The sequence below is a fragment of the Coregonus clupeaformis genome, chromosome 16, assembly GCF_020615455.1.
Source record: "Coregonus clupeaformis isolate EN_2021a chromosome 16, ASM2061545v1, whole genome shotgun sequence".
In the NCBI taxonomy this organism is placed as follows: domain Eukaryota; kingdom Metazoa; phylum Chordata; class Actinopteri; order Salmoniformes; family Salmonidae; genus Coregonus; species Coregonus clupeaformis.
The window spans coordinates 48,894,763-48,916,535 of NC_059207.1; the positions used below are offsets into that span (position 1 = coordinate 48,894,763).

The window sequence follows — 21,773 nt, forward strand, 5'->3', positions numbered from 1 at the left end:
GTCAAGTAAAGCCCCCCCCCGGCCAAACCCTACCCTAACCCGGACGACACTGGGCCAATTGTGCGCCGCCCTATGGGACTCCCGGTCACGGCCGGTTGTGACACAGCCTGGGATCGAACTCCAGGTTGTAGTGACGCTGCAACACTGCGATGCAGTGCCTTAGACCGCTGCACCTCACGGGAGGCCCGGCTCCCTATTTTAAAAGAAGATGGAGAACAAGCTATGAAGGAAAAATACTGGAGTTTTGGTGCAGATACAGCCAACTAGCGCAAAAACAATACTGCAAAATTGTCAAAACGATATGATACAATATATCGTCAAAAATAATATCCCCGATATGTAACTGTCTCGATTTTTTCCTCCATCACTAGCAGACAGTGTCCTATTTTCTTACCTAACACCTTGTCATGGCTTTTTCCTGTGTTATTCCATATAACAATGTTACTACACATACACTTATATAATGTTACTACACACAAGAGGCAACAGTAACTAACAATCCTGGCTGTTATGGAGTGGGGTTGAGGGGAGGAGGCAGTGAGCTGCATGGTTATCTGTGCTACGTGTGTGTGTGCGCATGTGAGTGACAGAGAGAGAGAGAGAGAGAGAGAGAGAGAGAAAGAGAGAAAGAGAGAGACTGCCAGGTTATCTGGTCTGCCTCAGGCGTTCCCTGTTCTGTGTTGTACCTTTCATTTCTCCCATGTCCAGGGTCTTGCCCAGCTGTTCTAGGAGGTCGGCGCGAGCCGCGTTTTTCTTGTGCTTCTTGCCGTCATAGTGCTGCTGCGCCATGCCCGGGTTGTTGAACCAGGCATTGCATAGCTGGCAGTAGCGGTCTGAGTCCCTGCGCTGCCGAGGAGAGGTCACCGGGGTCGTTTCCGGGGAGCTTTTCACAGGACTGGGCGGAGCCTCTGATTGGACAGAAAAACAGGAAACACAGACAGGGGAGTTCACATCAACATTGCTCTGCTGTTTGACAACACTCTTTAGACCAAAATATAGATTGATGTGTTTATTTTTTTGTTGATCCGTCAGCTAAAAAAAGGCTTAGGAACAAAACTTAAGGAAGAAAACAAAGGTTGGTAAAGGAACAAGCTTTCTTGCCGAGAGGCAAAAATAGCAGAATGTGAGGCATGAAATGAGCGCTGATCAGAGGCATTGCATCACTTTGGCTCTGGCTATTCCTATTCCACCCCCACCAATAACAAGTTGTTAACTCCATCACAAGCATGAAGAAGAAATTCTAAATCAAACTTGGCAATTGGAAAAAAAGACCCTGCTCTACTTAATGTTGACTACTTGTGTGCAATGTGCCTTCATGCATGAATGCCACCATTAACCCTGAACAAACATTTTTCAATATGGGATTTCGCTATCAAGTTAATCAGTTTTAACACTTGGCCCACCCTTCATAAGTCAACATTTACAAAAGTCCCGTTAGAAGGCATCAGATCACATTACGGACCACTGTGAGGCAGTCAGCATCTCCAAGTGGCATCTCTCATGGCCAGTCAGGACAGAATTGCAGTGCAGAAACACAAATGTCAGCACCATGTTCTTTAGTCATGTTGTTAATAATGATAGGCTACAGTATAGCAATTCATGCTCATCTTCAAGTCAGAACTTTTACAGTGAAGACTGGCAGGTCATGGATATGTACACTGCAGTATAGACCAGGTAGCATTCATATAGATTATTAGCTTAAAAAAGTAGCACTCAAAGAACCCTTTGATACTGTAAACTACCAGCTGTTTAAATATAGTATCAGGAAGTTAAAAACTGGGGCACTGAAAACAATAGAAAAGGTGGTGTAGGAAAAAGCTTTTGATCTGGAGCGTCTAGAAGCTCACTGTTATATTTCTCACTGTTTTGTCACCACTTATAGGCCTTAAAGGCACATATGAGTTGATAACAAAGCCCTTGGTTTAGACAGCATATCATTCAGGCAATTAACTGCTGTAGCAGAAAAGAGGATGACAGCATGGAATTAAGTGGCTGTAGGAGTTGAAAATCAAAGAGTGTGAAATGTATATCATTTGTGGGGAATGATAATGATGATGATGTCAATAGAGCCAGGGAACAAAGGAGAACCAAAAAAATATTCATTTCAAGAAGAGATATCATTTTCATAAACATGGCAAAGCATTTTCCCTCTTTTCTTTTAATGTTATTCGAACAGACATGCTGATTCCAAACTTCTCTTGTCTCTAATTGTGTCTTTCAGCTTCCTTCCACATAATCTAAGAGAAGTAGTCCTGTGGTCCTCTGTAGCTCAGCTGGTAGAGCACGGCGCTTGTAACGCCAAGGTAGTGGGTTCGATCCCCGGGAACACCCATACGTAAAAATGTATGCACGCATGACTGTAAGTCGCTTTGGATAAAAGCGTCTGCTAAATGGCATATTATTATTATTATAAGTACGTCCCTCGTGTATTGATATTCTAGTTTGTCCCTTTGGGCAACTGTAACGCCCCCCTGCTTATGTACATTGGAATTCTTGGAATGTTTTGTTCTGTAAAATGCATTAAACAATGCCCAGGTTAGTTTCTACTCCCGTTTCATGTCCTGTCCTTATATTAGTTGTATAAGTAAAACAATGTGCTATACAACAAAACTGGCGACGAGGAAGAAACGTTCTCACGTTTGGGTTCATTATTTTCAGTAGAAAGTCTGAGTTTCATTTGGGGTATTTTCACTGTAGAAAGACACAAAGAAAACGTGGAGCTAGCCAGTCAAGAGTGATGCTAGCTAGCCTGGAGGGAGAAGAAGAGCTTGTCTGTGGGCGGAAGTGAAATCGCTGTGAGTGAAAAGAAGAGAAAAAAGGGCAGGGAGTAAGGGACCATATAAAAAGTGTGAGAAACAAAAATAATAAACTGAAAATGTCTGCACTCATTGGAAATATAGGAACATTTGATGAATCTGTGGAACAATGGAGTTCTTACACAGAATGTTTTGACTGAAGAGAAATTAAAGAAGGAATATTTTGGCAAATGGAATTAATGCAGAAGTAGTTGTGCCAACATTTTTGACTGTTATGGGAGGAAAAACATTAAATCTACTACGCAGCCTAGTAACGCCTGAAAAACCTGGTGATAAATCATATGATGAAATTGTGGCTACCTTAAAAGGACATTATTCTTCCAAACCACTGGTCCTCACAGAGATATTCATGTTTCATAAGAGAAATCAAGACGAGGGGGAGTCAATTTCATAGTTTGTGGCTGTATTGAAACAATTATATGAACACTGTGAATTTGGGCAATCACTGTGTGACACTATACGTGATAGGTTAGTGTATGGCATGCACAGCGAGGCAATTCAGAAACACCTTCTGACTGAGAGCAACTTAACATTGCAGAGAGCAATAGAAATGAGTATGTCAATGGAAATGGCAATTAAAGACACACAGCAGCCAAGTGCAGAAGGTGTCTACGGATTTTTTTTAAACAAGGCAGTAGGTGGCAAGCCATGCTATCGCTGTGGGAAAGCAGGTCACCAAGCAGAGTGTTGGTGCATGTAAAAACGTGCATTTAAAAACAAAAAGACACAATCAAACTTTTTGTACTTCAAAAAGAAAGTGCATAAAAATCCCACAGAAAATGAACAAAGTGATACCCTGTATGAAGGGGAAGAATATTTGCATGTTTTGTCCATTTCAGACCATGGACATGAATACCCGGTGATTCAGCTACTGGATGGAAAAGCAGTAGGGATGCAAATGGACAGTGGAGCAGACGTATCTTTGCTCTCTGAGGCTGCATACAAGGAGAAACTACATCACCTCACACCACAGCCCATGAAGATGACGCTGAAAACATACACTGGTGAGACTATTCCAGTGAGAAGAAGCGTGATTGTTACAGTGGAGCTCAACAAACAGAAGGTAAAGCTACCACTCTACATCGTGAAAGGCAACCATCCAGCTTTGCTAGGACACACATGGTTGCAAAAGAGGACACAAACCTACAAGGGATATTGAGGAAACATGCAGCTGTGTTCAATGGAGAACTTGGCAGTATGAAGGACATAACAGTTAAATGACTGTGAAACCAGACAGCAAGCCAAAATTCTTCAAAGCAAGACCTGTCCCATATGCCATAAAACCAAAAGTTGAAACTGAGCTAAACAGACTAGTCGAGAGTGGAGTATTGGAATGTTAGTGAATGGGCTACACCTGTCGTTCCAGTCATGAAAAAAGATGGATCGCTCAGACTCTGTGGCGATTTTAAAGTCCCTGTTAACCCAATCTTGACTGCTGAAAAATATCCACTACCCCTCATTGACGACCTCTTTTCTGGTTTAGCTGGAGGACAGAAATGCAGTAAGATAGACTTATGTCAGGCCTATCTATAGATGCATGTTGACCAAGAGTCACAATAATTGTTGACCATAGTGACTCACAAAGGACTGTACAGGTACCGGAGGCTTCCTTTTGGAATCACCTCAGCTCCGGCCTTTGTTTCAGAGAGCTATGGACCAGATACTGAGCGGGCTCACCGGGGTCCAATGTTACCTCGATTATCTAATAATCACCGGCAAAGACGAGCAGGAGCACCTGAGAAACCTGGACGCTACACTACAGAGACTGGAGGAGTACGGTCTCAGGGTTCAGAAGGACAAATTAGAGTTTTTCCGGCCTTCTGTTGAGTACCTGGGCCACGTCATCGACAGTTCAGGGTTCCACAAGGCGCCATCAAAGGTGAAAGCCGTCGCAAAAGCTCCATCCCCATAAAACATGAGTCAGCGGAGATCATTCTTAAGACTACTGACGTACTATGCAAAGTTTATGCCGAACCTAGCTAACACACTTTTGTAACAAAAGCTCAGTCAGAAGCCCTAACCCACTTCAACCCCAACTTGCCATTACAGTTGGCATGTGACGCATCGCCTTATGGTGCTGGTGCTGTTGTCTCACACATCATGCCATCAGGTGCAGAAAGGCTAATTGCTTTCGCATCACAGACCTTAAGTAAAGCCGAGAGCAATTATGCACAGATAGAGCGTGAAGCACTCGCCATCATGTTTGGCATTAAGAAATTCCATCAATTTCTGTTTGGACGACGATGCTGACGGACCATAGACCACTCACCTCCATCTTTGGTCCCCACACCAGCATTCTATTGCTCGCAGCCAGCCACATGCAGCGATGGGCCTTACTGTTATCTGCTCACCAGTACGACATCAAGTACAGAAGGTCTGAGCAGCACTGCAATGCAGATGGCCTCTCAAGGCTTCCCTTACCTGTCGCAGACACTGAGCACTCCCAGGCTGAAATCTTCTACTTCAAGGAATATATATATATATATATACAGTGGGGGAAAAAAGTATTTAGTCAGCCACGAATTGTGCAAGTTCTCCCACTTAAAAAGATGAGAGAGGCCTGTAATTTTCAACATAGGTACACGTCAACTATGACAGACAAATTGAGGGAAAAAAATCCACAAAATCACATTGTAGGATTTTTTATGAATTTATTTGCAAATTATGGTGGAAAATAAGTATTTGGTCACCTACAAACAAGCAAGATTTCTGGCTCTCACAGACCTGTAACTTCTTCTTTAAGAGGCTCCTCTGTCCTCCACTCGTTACCTGTATTAATGGCACCTGTTTGAACTTGTTATCAGTATAAAAGACACCTGTCCACAACCTCAAACAGTCACACTCCAAACTCCACTATGGCCAAGACCAAAGAGCTGTCAAAGGACACCAGAAACAAAATTGTAGACCTGCACCAGGCTGGGAGGACTGAATCTGCAATAGGTAAGCAGCTTGGTTTGAAGAAATCAACTGTGGGAGCAATTATTAGGAAATGGAAGACATACAAGACCACTGATAATCTCCCTCGATCTGGGGCTCCACGCAAGATCTCACCCCGTGGGGTCAAAATGATCACAAGAACGGTGAGCAAAAATCCCAGAACCACACGGGGGGACCTAGTGAATGACCTGCAGAGAGCTGGGACCAAAGTAACAAAGCCTACCATCAGTAACACACTACGCCGCCAGGGACTCAAATCCTGCAGTGCCAGACGTGTCCCCCTGCTTAAGCCAGTACATGTCCAGGCCCGTCTGAAGTTTGCTAGAGTGCATTTGGATGATCCAGAAGAGGATTGGGAGAATGTCATATGGTCAGATGAAACCAAAATATAACTTTTTGGTAAAAACTCAACTCGTTGTGTTTGGAGGACAAAGAATGCTGAGTTGCATCCAAAGAACACCATACCTACTGTGAAGCATAGGGGTGGAAACATCATGCTTTGGGGCTGTTTTTCTGCAAAGGGACCAGGACGACTGATCCGTGTAAAGGAAAGAATGAATGGGGCCATGTATCGTGAGATTTTGAGTGAAAACCTCCTTCCATCAGCAAGGGCATTGAAGATGAAATGTGGCTGGGTCTTTCAGCATGACAATGATCCCAAACACACCGCCCGGGCAACGAAGGAGTGGCTTCGTAAGAAGCATTTCAAGGTCCTGGAGTGGCCTAACCAGTCTCCAGATCTCAACCCCATAGAAAATCTTTGGAGGGAGTTGAAAGTCCATGTTGCCCAGCGACAGCCCCAAAACATCACTGCTCTAGAGGAGATCTGCATGGAGGAATGGGCCAAAATACCAGCAACAGTGTGTGAAAACCTTGTGAAGACTTACAGAAAACGTTTGACCTGTGCCATTGCCAACAAAGGGTATATAACAAAGTATTGTGTAACGATCCCGGCAGTCTGAGTCGGGTCCTGTCTGGTGACCAGTGTTTTGGGTTCGTAGTCTCCAGTTTCCCGAGGGTTCGGGAACGCTCCGGGGAGCTCTCTGGTTTTCCGCACCTGCATCCCGTCAGCAATCTGCACACCTGGCCCTCATCATCACCCTTTTTAGGCTCTGGCCCAACATCCAGTTCCTGCCGGATCGTTAGCCATGAACAGTAGGTGTTCTGTGTATCAGTTTAGAGTTTCTAGCGTGAGTTTTGTTGTTTTGTACTTTGTTGAGTTTTTTGTGTCCTTACCTCCGTTTTTTGTTCCACCTGCAGTCACACGTCCGGAACCTTCACCCCACCTCTGCCTGATGGTCGGCGGCTGCCGAGCCATCACTGGACCTAGTGCTGCACCCCCAACTACTCATCCACGCCGCCCGCTCTGTCCCTGGATTATTCTGCACCTTTTGTTGTATCTAAATAAACCCTCACCTTCGTTCAACTCTCCTTGTCCTGGTCTGCTTCTGGGTTCTGGGCTGAGGGAACTGTGACAGAACGATCCGGCCAAATATGAACCCAGCGGACCTGGACTCTGTTCGCCATGCCATTACCCAGCAGGAGAAGATGTTGGGCCATCATAGCATGGTACTACAGGAGATCGCGTTGTCAGTTCGGAACCTTTCTACCGCCTGACGGAGGTCCAGAACCAACGCCAGTGTCCGGTGGAGGACCCACTACCGGTTTCACCATCTCGCCTGCCGCTTCTGAAGTTGTGTCCCTCCGTGAGCCCAAGGTTCCGACGCCGGATAAATATGAGGGGGAGCTGGGAAGATGCCGTTCCTTCCTTATGCAGTGTGGATTAGTGTTCGATCTACAGCCCTACTCTTATGCCACTGACAAGGCTAGGATAGCCTTTTTGATTGAGTTGCTGCGTGGTCGAGCGCTGGAGTGGGCTTCAGCCGTTTGGGAACGACAGGATCCCTGCATGGCTTCATACCAGGGGTTCACGGCCGAGATGAGGAAGCTCTTCGACCATTCCGTCCGAGGGAGGGACGCAGCTAGGCGTCTGTTTTCTCTTCACCAAGGAACTCGCAGCGTGGCCGACTTCGTGATCGAGTTCAAGACGTTGGCTGTGGAGAGTGGATGGAACGAGGAGTCTTTGCAAGCGGCCTTTTACCAGGGCCTGTCGGAGCAGCTCAAGGATGAGTTGATCTCCTATCCGAGCCTAGTGACCTGGACAGCTTGGTAGCCTTGTCTATTCGGGTGGATAATCGAGTCCGAGAGCGAAGGAGGGAGAAGCAATGGGGTCCGTCCAATCGATCAGCTTCTCAGTTCCCAGTCGGGTCGGGTGGTGGACCAGAACACGCCGATCATTCTCCACCACTAAGGATTAGTGGAGAGGACCTCTCTCCCGATTCTGAACCCATGCAAGTGGGGCGGCACGGGTTAACCAAGGAGGAGCGTCAACATAGACGTAAGACCAACTGCTGCCTCTACTGTGGTCGCTCGGGACATTACATCTCCACTTGTTCCCGGCGGTCGTCAAACTGCCCGGCTCGCTAAAGTTGGGAGGACTTTTAGCGAGCCAGTTTCAACCTCTCAGTACCTCTGTCAGACCCCGCTTCCCGGCTACCCTTGTGAACAGGAATCAGAGCTTAGCGCTTAACGCTTTTATCGATTCAGGTGCCGATGGAAGCTTTCTTGATGTCGAGTTGGTGGAACAGCTGGGGCTTTCCAAGGAGCAATTGCCGGAAGCCATTAGGCGACCACTCTGAACGGCAGTAGTCTGGCACGTATCACGATGAGGACTGAACCGGGTTAAGATGCGGTTGTCGGGGAATCATTCTGAGATGATTTCATTTTTCATTCTGCCGTCTTCCCATGTTCCTCTGGTCCTTGGATACCCCTGGCTGAAGGAACACAATCCCACGTTCGATTGGGTGACGGGCAAGGTAACGAGTTGGAGCCTTGATTGTCATGCTAACTGTCTCAAGACTGCCTGCCCCCATTCGGTTCCCAGTCAGGTGATTGAGGCTAAACCCCCAGATTTGTCCCTGGTTCCCGAGACATATCACGATTTGGGGAAGTTTTCAGTAAGCAGAAGGCTCTGTCACTTCCTCCCCACCGACCATATGATTGTGCCATCAACCTGGTTCCTGGAGCTGTCTACCCAAGGGAAGGTTATACAGTATCTCCCGACCTGAACGTAGAGGCGTTGGAGACCTACATCAAGGAGTCCCTAGCTGCTGGTCTCGTTCGTCCTCGTCATCACCCCCTGGGGGGCAGGATTCTTCTTTGTGGGAAAGAAGGATGGCTCTCTTCGACCGTGTATTGATTATCGGGGTTGAATGACATCACGGTCAAGAACAAGTATCCCCTGCCCTTGATGAGTTCTGCCTTCGACTCCTTACAGGGTGCTACGGTGTTCACCAAGCTAGACCTACGCAATGCGTATCACCTGGTCCGGATCAGAGAGGGGGACGCAGTGGTTGACGGGTTTCAATACACCGATGGGTCACCTGGTATCAGGTGATGCCGTTTGGACTGACCAATGCTCCAGCGGTATTCCAGAGTATGGTGAACGACGTCCTGAGAGATATGATCGGTCTCTTCGTGTTTGTTTACCTGGATGACATTCTGATCTTCTCGAAGGAACCTTCCGACCACGTCCAGCATGTCCGGCAGGTTCTGCAGCGATTGTTGGAGAATCGCCTGTTCGTGAAGGCCGAGAAGTGCGAGTTTCACGCCCACACTACATCCTTTCTCGGGTACATCATCTCCAGGGGTGAGATTAGGATGGATCAGGAGAAGGTTAGAGCGGTTCTGGAATGGGCCCAGCCCGCACGAGATTGCAACTCCAGAGATTTTTGGGGTTTGCGAATTTCTACCGCAGATTCATCCGGGATTACAGCCGTGTGGCCGCTCCATTAACTGCCTTGACTTCCAGTATCAGGACCTTCAAGTGGAATCCGGAGGCGGATCGAAGCGTTTCTGGATTTGAAGAGGCGATTCACCAACGCACCGATTCTCTCTCAACCGGACACGGCCCGTCAGTTCGCTGCTGAAGTGGACGCGTCTGATGTGGGAGTTGGCGCCATCCTGTCGCAGCGATGCTCCACGGACAGTAAACTCCATCCCTGCGCCTACTACTCGTCGCCTTCGCCTGCAGAGAGGAATTACGATGTGGGTAACCGGGAGCTTCTCGTGGTGAAACTTGCCTTGGAGGAGTGGCGCCACTGGTTGGAGGGGGCGGAGCAACCGTTTATTGTCTGGACTGACCACAAGAATCTTGCTTACGTGCAATCGGCTAAACGTCTCAACTCCCGTCAGGCCAGGTGGGCGTTGTTTTTCGGACGATTCAAGTTTGCCCTGACGTTCCGACCTGGATCTAAGAACGGCAAGGCGGACGCCTTGTCCCGGATGTTCTCAAGACGGAGGAGAGTGGGTCCAAGACCGAGACTATTCTCCCCGGAACTGCGTCGTGGGGAGCAGTTATGTGAAGATTGAGAGGAGGTGCTGTCGGCCCTTCGGACTCAGCCCGTCCCGGTAACGGTCCCACCCGGTCGGTTGTTTGTGCCTGAGCCGGTTCGCCCCTGCTGTCCTCAAATGGTCCCACGCCAGCAAGATGGCTTGTCACCCTGGCGTGGCTCGGACTATGGCGTTTCTTCGCAGACGTTTTGGTGGCCTGCCATGGCCGAGGATACTCGGGGTTTTGTTGCTGCCTGTCCAGTGTGTGCGCAGAATAAGAGTACCAATCGGCCCAGCGCTGGACTACTTCACCCCTTCCTATTCCCCGCGATCCATGGTCGCATCTGGCCCTGACTTCGCCACGGGGTTGCCCGCTTCTGAGGGGAACACGGTCGTTCGACTATCGTGGACAGATTCAGCAAGTTCGCCCACTTTGTGCCTATTGCCAAGCTTCCTCTGCTTCGAGACGTCCGAGATCCTGGTTAGGGAGGTTTCAGGGTCCACGGTTTGCCCAGTGATATCGTTTCCGACCGTGGCCCTCAGTTTACCTCTGCTGTCTGGAAGTCCTTCTGTTTGGCCATTGGAGCTACAGTCAGTCTCACATCTGGTTTTCACCCCCAATCCAATGGTCAGGCGGAGAGAGCCAACCAGAAGATGGAATCCACGCTACGCTGTCTGGTCTCTTCCAACCCCACCTCCTGGGCCTCTCAGTTGCCTTGGGTTGAGTATGCCCACAATACTCTCCCCTACATCTGCCACTGGGATGTCTCCCTTCCAGTGCCTGTATGGCTACCAACCTCCCCTGTTCCCTTCTCAGGAGAGGGGAGCTATCAGTGCCTTCTGTTCAGGCTCATATTCGCCGTTGCCACCGGACCTGGCATCGGGCCAGAAAGGCACCCTTAGAGGTTCGGATCGGTATCAGCTCCAGGCGACCGTCGCGGATCCCCGCTCCCACCTATACCATCGGAGATAGGGTTTGGTTGGCCACACGGGATCTTCCGTCACGGACTGAGTCTAGGAAGTTGTTACAAGTTCATTGGTCCGTTTGTGGTGGAGAAGGTGATCAATCCGGTGGCAGTTCGACTCAAACTACCGAGGACGCTCAGAGTCCATCCCACCTTTCATGTCTCCTGCCTCAAGCCTGTCTTCCTCAGTCCTCTGTTGCCTCCTCCGCCTCCCTCCTCCTCCTCCTCGGATGATCGGAGGTGGTCCTGCCTACACGGTGCGTCGCATCATGGATTCCAGACGGCGGGGCCGGGGTTTCCAGTATCTCGTGGACTGGGAGGGGTATGGTCCTGAAGAGAGGAGTTGGATTCCGCGGCGACAGGTCCTAGATGCTGACCTCATCAGGGGATTTCTACCGCCCCATCCTGGCGCTCCGGAGGTCCGCCCGTGGCGTTTCGCCGGAGGGGGGTACTGTAACGATCCCGGCAGTCTGAGTCGGGTCCTGTCTGGTGACCAGTGTTTTGGGTTCGTAGTCTCCAGTTTCCCGAGGGTTCGGGGAACGCCTCCGGGGAGCTCTCTGGTTTTCCGCACCTGCATCCCGTCAGCAATCTGCACACCTGGCCCTCATCATCACCCCTTTTAGGCTCTGGCCAAACATCCAGTTCCTGCCGGATCGTTAGCCATGAACAGTAGGTGTTCTGTGTATCAGTTTAGAGTTTCTAGCGTGAGTTTTGTTGTTTTGTACTTTGTTGAGTTTTTGTGTCCTTACCTCGTTTTTGTTCCACCTGCAGTCACACGTCCGGGAACCTTCACCCCACCTCTGCCTGATGGTCGGCGCGGCTGCCGAGCCATCACTGGACCTAGTGCTGCACCCCCAACTACTCATCCACGCCGCCCGCTCTGTCCCTGGATTATTCTGCACCTTTGTTGTATCTAAATAAACCCTCACCTTCGTTCAACTCTCCTTGTCCTGGTCTGCTTCTGGGTTCTGGCTGAGGGAACTGTGACATATTGAGAAACTTTTGTTATTGACCAAATACTTATTTTCCACCATAATTTGCAAATAAATTCATAAAAAATCCTACAATGTTATTTTCTGGATTTTTTCTCATTTTGTCTGTCATAGTTGACGTGTACCTATGATGAAAATTACAGGCCTCTCTCATCTTTTTAAGTGGGAGAACTTGCACAATTGGTGGCTGACTAAATACTTTTTTTCCCCACTGTATATATATATATATATATATACACACACACTATGGGTCAAAAGTTTTAGAACACCTACTCATTCAAGGCTTTTTCTTTATTTTTACTATTTTTTACATTGTAGAATAATAATGAAGACATCAAAACTATGAAATAATACATATGGAATCATGTAGTAACCAAAAAAGTGTTAAACAAATCAAAATATATTTTATATTTGAGATTGTTCAAATAGCCACCCTTTGCTGGGCCCTTACTAAGGTCAACAGCATCATGAACTCTACCAAGTACCAGGACATTTTAGCTCAAAACCTGGTTGCCTCTGCCAGGAGGCTGAAACTTGGCTGCAAGTGGATCTTCCAGCAAGACAATGACCCCAACCACACGTCAAAATCCACAAAGAAATGGTTAATTGGCAACAATTAACTTGAACCCCATTGAAAACCTGTGGTTTGAATTGAAGAGGGCAGTCCATAAGCGCAGACCAAAGGATATCAAGGTTCTGGAAAGGTTCTGTATGGAGGAATGGTCGAAGATCCCTCCCAATGTGTTCTCCAATCTCATTAAACATGATAGAAAAAGACTCAGTGCCATTATCCTTCAAGAGGAGGGTGCACAAAGTATTGAAAACAGGGGTAATTTTGACCCCCATCTTTTTAAGAATTATTTAAAAAAACGTGTTAAATAAAATGTATTTCTCTGAGCAGTTGTATTAGTGTAAAATAATACAATTTCCCATTTGTTTGAGCATACAATATAGCTCAGTGTTTATATTATTTGTGTTATACAGTCTTTTTTGCTAATCTTTATCAATCATTTTGGAGCTACTCTCCTGAGTGGCGCAGTGGTCTAAGGCACTGCACTAGAGATCCTGGTTCAAATCCAGGCTCTGTCGCAGCCGGCCGCGACCGGGAGACTCATGGGCGGCGCACAATTGGCCCAGCGTCGTCCAGGGTAGGGGAGGGAATGGCCGGCAGGGATGTAGCTCAGTTGATAGAGCATGGCGTTTGCAACGCCAGGGTTGTGGGTTCAATTCCCACGGGGGGCCAGTATAAAAAAATATGTATTCACTAACTGTAAGTCGCTCTGGATAAGAGCGTCTGCTAAATGACTAAAAATGTAAATGTAAAAAAAAAAAATGAGGTGGCTGTAGCTAAGAATCTACAATCAAACTCTGTTTGCTACTATGGTATCATCATCATGCTGATATTTATAGCTTGTGAAGTTATCAGCATTTTCCTGTCAACCATTTCCTGAATAATTTAGAAAGGGCAGCTCTTTATGTCATTAATAATTGTGGCTGTGACATTTACAGTACCCACTAGGCTACCAAACGAAAACACTCAGATCCCCAAGGCACATTTCATAAATGCTAATTACTGTCATTAGACTCTTCACGTCAGTTTAAAGTTTAAGTAGCAAGTGTAAAAGAGATATGAATTGCATGACACTTTGGGTCAACAAGGCCGGCCTTTCCTCTTGACAACCCAAATAACTTCTGAGATTGGCATTTTGGTGAAATGCCATTTCGGAAGGAAAGAATATCTGCCAAACTGTGTCAGTTATTATTTTTGTGACAGGAGCCTAATGTGCTAATCAGTTGAACCATAAAATGTACAGCCTGGGCAGAGGCGCCTGAGTGGTTTTGACTGTGTCTGCTTGTTGTTACACCACGTATATCAACCTCCCCCAGCAGCAGTGGCATGTTACAGTATTGATTGGGCTGCTCTGAGGTTTAGGGAAAACATCCATCAAATTCAGGGAAAAGGTTGTAGTTTTTGGACGTAATTTGTATTTTGTGTCAAATCTAGGGCAGTGGTTCTATTTATAGCCTCTGATCATTTTACATTTTAGTCATTTAGCAGACGCTCTTATCCAGAGCGACTTACAGGAGCAATTAGGGTTAAGTGCCTTGCTCAAGGGCACATCGACAGATTTTTCACCTAGTCGGCTCGGGGATTAGAACCAGCGACCTTTCGGTTACTGGCACAACGGTCTTAACCACTAAGCTACCTACCGCCATGCATTTTGAAGGTAGATGCATGCTCCTGCATTAAAAGGAAATATATGAGGAAGTATTGTATTGAAAACGTACTAAGTGTAACTCAATCATGAAGGGAAAAACATTTACAAGAGATATTAGACAATGAGTGAATAATTTACAGAATCCATTTACTATTGTGATCTTAGTTAGTAGTGATGTATAGAGACTGTATGTTGATTCCACTCCTGGTTAGACTAAGAAGAAGCAGGAAATAAAACACTGAATGCTAATAAACCTTTGATAGGAATATTTATCCTACATTTTCATAAATAACTAGAACAACTTCATCATTCATGCTTACTGGATGCAAATAAGCAATGGGGGAAATTAAGCTATCCACCGTGGCAACAGGACCCCATCAAAGGATGCAACCAAAATGGCACCCTATTCCCTGTATAGTGCACTTATTTTGACCATGGCCCATGGGGCAAACAAAGCCTCCACCATTAGCCATCATCACAGTCATTTCACTTTAGGTTGCTCTCTGTAGCCCACTGTAATCACAGCAATGAGAATGCAGTCCTAATGACCCCAGCCCGCTGTGTTCCTCAAAATGCATATCTGAGCCTTATAGCTTACTCTTAATAATGTCCACCAGTCCTGCGCCATCCAGCCAACCCATTAATTACAATAGCAGCCGCCTATTTATACCTGAAGTCTTTATCCTCCCTGGGGGTGGACCCAGTCCCATTCATCATTCACCCTTTTTTGGGGTAGGATAACTGTTCTGCACTGTTCTGTGTGAGAGATCCCAGTCTCTTTAGATAACTGCACAGCCATCAATTATCCAGAGCAGAGAGATATGTATAGGTCCTTGGGATTAAAAAACAACAAATGGAGAGGAGAAAACAGCAGGCTGAGGAGGGTATATCACCGTTAAGAAGATGGACTCGTGACCTTTGCAGCGAAGTACAGCTACTTTGTTGATTGGCAAAGGGAATACGCTATGGGCCCTGGTTAAAAGTAGTGCACTATATAGGGAATCAAGTGCCATTTGGTACACACTCTGACTTTGTTGCTGCAAGGTAACAAAGAAAGCATATAATGAGAGTGGGAAGTAACAGGGGATACATTTGGAGCATGTAGGGGGCAAGTAGAAGAACTAATATAAAATTGTCAAAATTCTCTTGAAAATACTGCCGTCCTTCATTTTTCCCCCTTCATCACTTTGCTTGCTTTCCATGTTTCAGACATTCAAATTAGTATTTTCTGCAGAATCTACAGTACATTGTTTACTTGTGGGAACAAAGGAAGTGTCAGTCATATCTTTCCTCAAATTCTTTCTGCAGTAAACAAAGCTCATTTAGACTGACACTCACTGTCATAAAATTTGAGACGTAAAGTTTTTATATATTTAGTTATCACCTCTGAAAAGGTAGTGGCTGTGGAAAAGATTTTCATTTTTGGAAATCTGTAAAATACTGTTTTTTGTTGTTGTAATCAGACAGCAGTTGAGCAGCACTGATGGACATCATTCATCATCAAGTCAAGGAGACATCATAAGGAAGCTAGAGCCCTTCCAAATGGCAGCACAGCAGTTATTTAATAGACCTCGAACATAAATGTCTGTTACACTGATAATCTTTTTGTTGTTTGATGAGATGTGAAGTTTAATTAATTAAGCTTATCATGCATGTTAGAGTGGCACACCATGGGTTAAGTCTAATAATTAAAAGGGTTAGTTAAATAAATGTAACGAAATGGCAAACTTTATCATAGCTCATTTAGATATCTGGAATTTCAGCTGTGAAGAGAACATTCATTCTCAAACCAATTTGCATGGAATAAAATGTAGTATATCAGGAGAGAGAGAGAGAGAAGTGTGGCATTTATTTTTCAGGTACAGTATGCAAATAACCCAAACGGCTCAGGATGCTAAACTCATGCTGCATTTCATCTGAAGCAAAGGCCAACTAATATCTTCATCCTCTTTATGGTATAGCTTTAGTGTCCAATAGGAAAATAACCATATTTTGCTTCATATAAAAGCAGGACATTGAACTGCATTCAGAGCACACATGCAGTCTTAATCAGAACGAATAGAGTTAGAAATCTGTTGAGATTCAGAATCTGTTAGATCAAAAAGAGAAAGATCAAAGCGTTCTGAATTCCGTGTAGTTATCTGTTCCTACAAAACCTTCCCTTCGGGGCTTTCTATCCCCCTCTGCCTTATCCCCCCCTGTACAGAAGAAAACTAAATATTTTCTCAATACACACTTCCAAGCGGGCGAGACCATGAAAAACAAACCAAACAAACACAACAGCGCCCCCCCACCCGTTTCTCAACCTGGTGATATAAATGTTAAGCTGTAGATTAGACAGAGCAGGTTTTCACTCTTCCCTTGTACTTGATTGATGAATTAAGGTCACTAATTAGTAAGGAACTCTCCTCACCTGGTTGTCTAGGGGTAAAAACAGCAGACACTAGGCCCTCCATGGAATGAGTTTGACAGCCCTGCTATAGAGTTTTTAATCTATTATGCGTAAACCATACAGTGCTGCATCCAGGGTCAGATGATACATTTACTGGAATCATATACCGTAATGGATCCTTAAGTGTGCAGCAGCTAGCCTCTCCATTAGATGTTGTTACGAATACAGGTATCCTGTGTGTGTTTTGTGTTTTTCCTCTCCTTCTGCCCTAATCACAGGTGTCCTTTGTGTTCCTGATTTGTGGTTGTTGGGGGTGTCCCACCTGTCCGACATCCGTTTGTCTGCTGATTGCTGAGGTGGACCAATCAGTGGACATTCCTCTGTATTGCACCACCTGTTTCTGGTTTTTCACTTACACCTCCCATTGTTTTAAAAGCCAGTCAGTTGTGTTTGTTGGAAGAGACTATTTTCGTATGTGAGCATGGATACTGTGGTGTCCTGTTTTTTTGTGTACTCACTCACTCATTTGCTGGTTACTCTGTTTGGTAACTATGTTGTGTGTTTCTGGGAAAAGAGGGATTTAGCAAGTTGCCCTTGGGCCTACATTACCCATAGAAAGAACATTGTCTAAAAACATTAGTTAGACCTGAGCAGACCACCCACTGTAATTTTTGTATGGTTAGCAGTAGCTTAGCGGTTCTTGAGGCAGGCAAGATCAGTTTAGTTTTTTTTAAACATTATTGTTTCATTCCTTGGGTCCTGCTCAGCCCTTTTTCCCAAACCTTTACCGTGTGTTCAAAATAAACATATTGTGTTTGACGGTAACTTATGGTTGTCGGTGTATTTTTTGTTCTCACTGTTTTCCATGTCACGATTCTAATTTGCATGAATTATGTTACGGGTCTCTTTTCCCTCTCCCCTAGACTTTTAAATCCACGGGGTTCGTAACATAACATGAGGGCTCATCTGGGATCTATCTCATTGATACCCATGCTACTCATTCAAATTGGTTAGTGTCTGGTTCAGTGTTGAGCTTGGCAGCTGTGACTAACTGGTTTTGTGTTCAGTATTCGTCGGCTCGTGTTGCTAGTTTAAGATGGCTACTTTTGAGTTGGATGCCTTTTTGGAAAACCCTACGTGGGAGGTTTTTGATAATTGCCCTAGAGTGGATCTACAGGCTTTGGCTGACCACTTTTCTGTACCCATATCAAGGGTTTTAGTGAAAGCAGAAGTTAGGAAAGCAGTGTTAGAGATATTATTGAACGAGCGAGTGCTTGAGTTACCGCCGCCTGAGCCTGCTGCTCCTGTAGGGGATGTGGCTGCTGCTCCTGTAAGCCCATCGGTGTCTGAGGACGAGGCTAAGGCTCCAGCCACATTGCCCCGTTTTGACCCACTCTCCCCACTGTCCGACAGTGATGCCAGGATGGATGTCCGCTCGACACGGCTCCAAATGGAGGCGGAAGAGCGGGCACAAATCAGGCAAGACAAGCTGGAGACGCGTAAGCTAGAGGCAGAACAGGAGACGCGCAGGCTTGATCAAGAACTGGAGACACGTAGACTTGATCAGGAACTGGAAATGCGTAAACTGGAACTGGAGGCAGAAACAGCGAGGTTAGTCTCTGCTCATACTATGCCTGCTAGTGAACCGTCCTCAACAGTTGTGTCATCTGCTACTTTTGATATTAGTAGACAGATCACCTTGGTACCTGTGTTTAGGGAGTCAGAGGTTGATTCCTATTTCAGTGTTTTTGAGCGTATAGCAGTAGCATTGAAATGGCCCAAAGAGGTATGGTGCCTATTACTTCAGTGTAAATTAACAGGTAAAGCCCAAGAGGTTCTGTCAGCGCTACCTCTTGAAGACAGCTTGAATTATGACATGGTCAAAGCTACTGTTCTTCGTGCCTATGAGCTGGTTCCTGAGGCATATCGACAGAGATTTAGGTCTGATAAAAAGTATTCTACTCAGACTTATGTGGAGTTTGCTAGAGACAAAGGAAATCTGTTTGACAAATGGCACACTGCTAGTAAGGTAACTGATTTTAACTCTCTACGGGAGTTAATCTTGTTAGAAGAGTTTAAAATTGCTTACCCGAACGCATTGTAGTTTATCTGAATGAACAGAAAGTATCCTCACTGTCAGAAGCGTCTGTATTGGCAGACGAGTTTGTGTTGACGCATAAGAGCGTCTTTTCGGCTCGTACGGAGAGCAGGGCCGCAGAGTTGCTAACTCTTAGCCCTAGTCGACCAGCAGTACATCCAGCACGCCCAAAAGATGTGTGTCACTGTTTCTATTGTCATAAGGTGGGACATATGGTTAATGATTGCTTTCTGCTAAAACGCAAACAGGGGATGCCTCAGCACGCCCGGCCGCCAACGGGTGTTGGGCTGATTCGTACGGTTGTAAGGCCGGAATCAAAACAGAGGCCTCATAGTGAATGTGGTTTGAAAGTCCCAGTCCCAGATCACAGTTATGAAACGTTCATTTTTGAGGGGTTTGATTCCATATCAGATGATGAAGCGTCTAAGCGTCCGGTTAGAATCCTCAGAGATACTGGTGTGGCGCAGTCGTTCATACTATCTGATGTGTTGCCCTTGTCCAATAATACATATTGTGGTTCCAGTGTGTTAGTACAAGGAATTGAAATGGGATTCGTCCCAGTGCCATTGCACTTCGTGAACGTACACTCTGCGTTAGTCAGTGGATTGTTCAGAGTTGGAGTACGTCCTATGTTGCCAGTAAATGGTGTGACATTTATAATGGGCAACGATATTGCCGGAGGAAAGGTGATACCCTTATTGGAGGTATTGGATAAAAGTGACCAGATGTGTTCCCCGCTTGTGCTGTCACACGTGCTCATGCACGACAAGTGGGTGACGTGATAGATTTGTTGAACACGATTCTATTCAGAGAGTGTGACCCAGAGGATAGCTTGGGTGCTACCTCTGGTAAGCTGGTGCGGTCTGATCAACAGCCCAGGGAAAGGAAGAAGTATGTGGAACTTGTTGCTGAGGCAATACAGTTACCAGTCACTCGTGAGCAACTGATCGCTAACGAGAAGGTTGACATTAGCCTGGCTAAATGTTTTTCTAGTGTTGTCTCAGTTGAGGAGCTAAAGAAGAAAAACATGGCATACTTCATTGATGGTAATCTCCTCATGCGTAAATGGACATCCCATGTTGATCCTGGCGGAGATTGGAATGCTGTTTACCAAATAGTGATTCCTACAGCCTTTCGACAAAATGTTTTATCCCTCGCTCATGATCACCAGTGGTCCGGACATCTGGGAGTCACCAAGACTTATGATCGGGTTTTGCGACATTTCTTTTGGCCTGGTTAAAAGCAAGATGTGGCTCAGTTCTGTCGGACTTGCCACACCTGTCAAGTAACTGGGAAACCGAACCAGGTTATTCCCCCCACGCCTCTTTGTCCCATACCTTCCATAGGTGAACCATTCGAACATGTGATGGTTGATTGTGTTGGACCATTACCAAAGACAAAATCTGGTAACCAGTTTCTGTTGACGATTATGTGTGTGGCCACCAGGTACCCAGAGGCCATTCCTCTGCGAAGGATTACTGCACCGGTGGTGAGTAAAGCTTTGATCAAATTCTTCTCAACTTTTGGGTTACCTACGGTGGTACAAACTGATCAGGGTATGAATTTCCTTTCTAAGCTTTTCAAACAAGTGTTAAAATCCTTGTCAGTTACACACCGTGTGTCAAGCGCATATCACACAGAGTCTCAGGGTGCGCTTGAACTTTGGCATCAGACACTGAAGTCTATGCTCCGTAAATATTGCTTGGAATCTGAGAAGGATTGGGATGAGGGAGTTCCTCTAGTTTTGTTTACTGTCCGTGAGACATTACAGGAATCCCTAGGGTTCAGCCCAGCTGAACTGGTGTTTGGACACACCATGAGAGGACATATGAAAGTCCTTAAGGATCAGTTTTTATCACAAGAGTTGTGTGTGAAAGAAAATGTGTTGGACTACGTTAGTTGCTTTCGTGAGCGCCTACATGGTGCCTGTGCTCTAGCAAAGGAAGCGCTGTCTTCCTCACAGAGACGGATGAAACGGCACTATGACAACCAGGCTGTTTCTCGTTCACTGCAGCCAGGTGACCAAGTTATTGTATTGTTGCCTGTGCCAGGAGCGTCATTGTCAGCACGTTTCTCTGGTCCTTATGTAATTGAAAATAAACTAAGTGAAACTGACTACGTGATACAGACTCCTGATAGAAAACGCCAATCTCGTGTGTGCCACGTTAACATGTTGAAGACATAACACACCAGACCCATCACTCAGATACAGTCCAGAGAAACTGGCAAAGTCGGCTGTCTCTATTGCTGCTGCGGCTGTAGTGGGAGGTCATGTTAATGATGTGGACGGAGATGGTTTGGAGTTGCGCAATACTCAGCAGCAGTGTGCTAGATTGCCCAATTCAGAGATGCTGCTGTCTCTCCCGTCAAGCCTGATTCATTTAACAGACGGACAGTCAGATGATATTGTGAGGCTATTACACAGCTTTCCATGTCTTTTTAATGATGTGCCTACACACACAAAAGTGTTAGAACATGACATTAATGTTGGAAACGCTGCACCTATCAAGCAACATGCTTATCGTGTCAACGTCTCTAAAAGAAAGATAATGAGGGTTGAGGTCGGTTATTTGCTGGAGAATAACCTGGCTATGCCAAGTTAAAGTCCTTGGAGTTCTCTGTGCATTCTGGTTCCTAAACCTGATGGGACATCCAGGTTATGTACGGACTATCGAAAGGTCAATGCTGTCACAGTGCCCTACTCGTTCCCGTTACCCAGACTGGATGACTGTATTGACACTGTTGGTGCTGCTACTTATGTAACCAAACTAGATCTTCTAAAAGGTTACTGGCAGGTGCCGTTAACCTCACGTGCCTCCGACATCTCTGCCTTTGTGACCCCAGACCACTTCCTACAATATGCTGTCATGGCATTTGGGATGCGGAACGCACCAGCCACTTTCCAACGCCTGGTTAACACAGTATTGGCTGGAGTTCCTAATTGTAGTGCTTACCTTGATGA

General features: G+C 46.0%; 1 protein-coding gene across 1 annotated transcript in view; it reads right to left on the reverse strand.

Moving 5' to 3' along the window:
- Positions 1-21,773, reverse strand: part of LOC121585045 (zinc finger matrin-type protein 4-like) — a 135,801-nt gene that overhangs the window by 43,602 nt on the left and 70,426 nt on the right. The window contains exon 5 of the mRNA XM_041901384.2: positions 687-908. Coding sequence (XP_041757318.1) covers positions 687-908 — 222 coding nt within the window. The remainder of the gene's footprint in view (positions 1-686; positions 909-21,773) is intronic.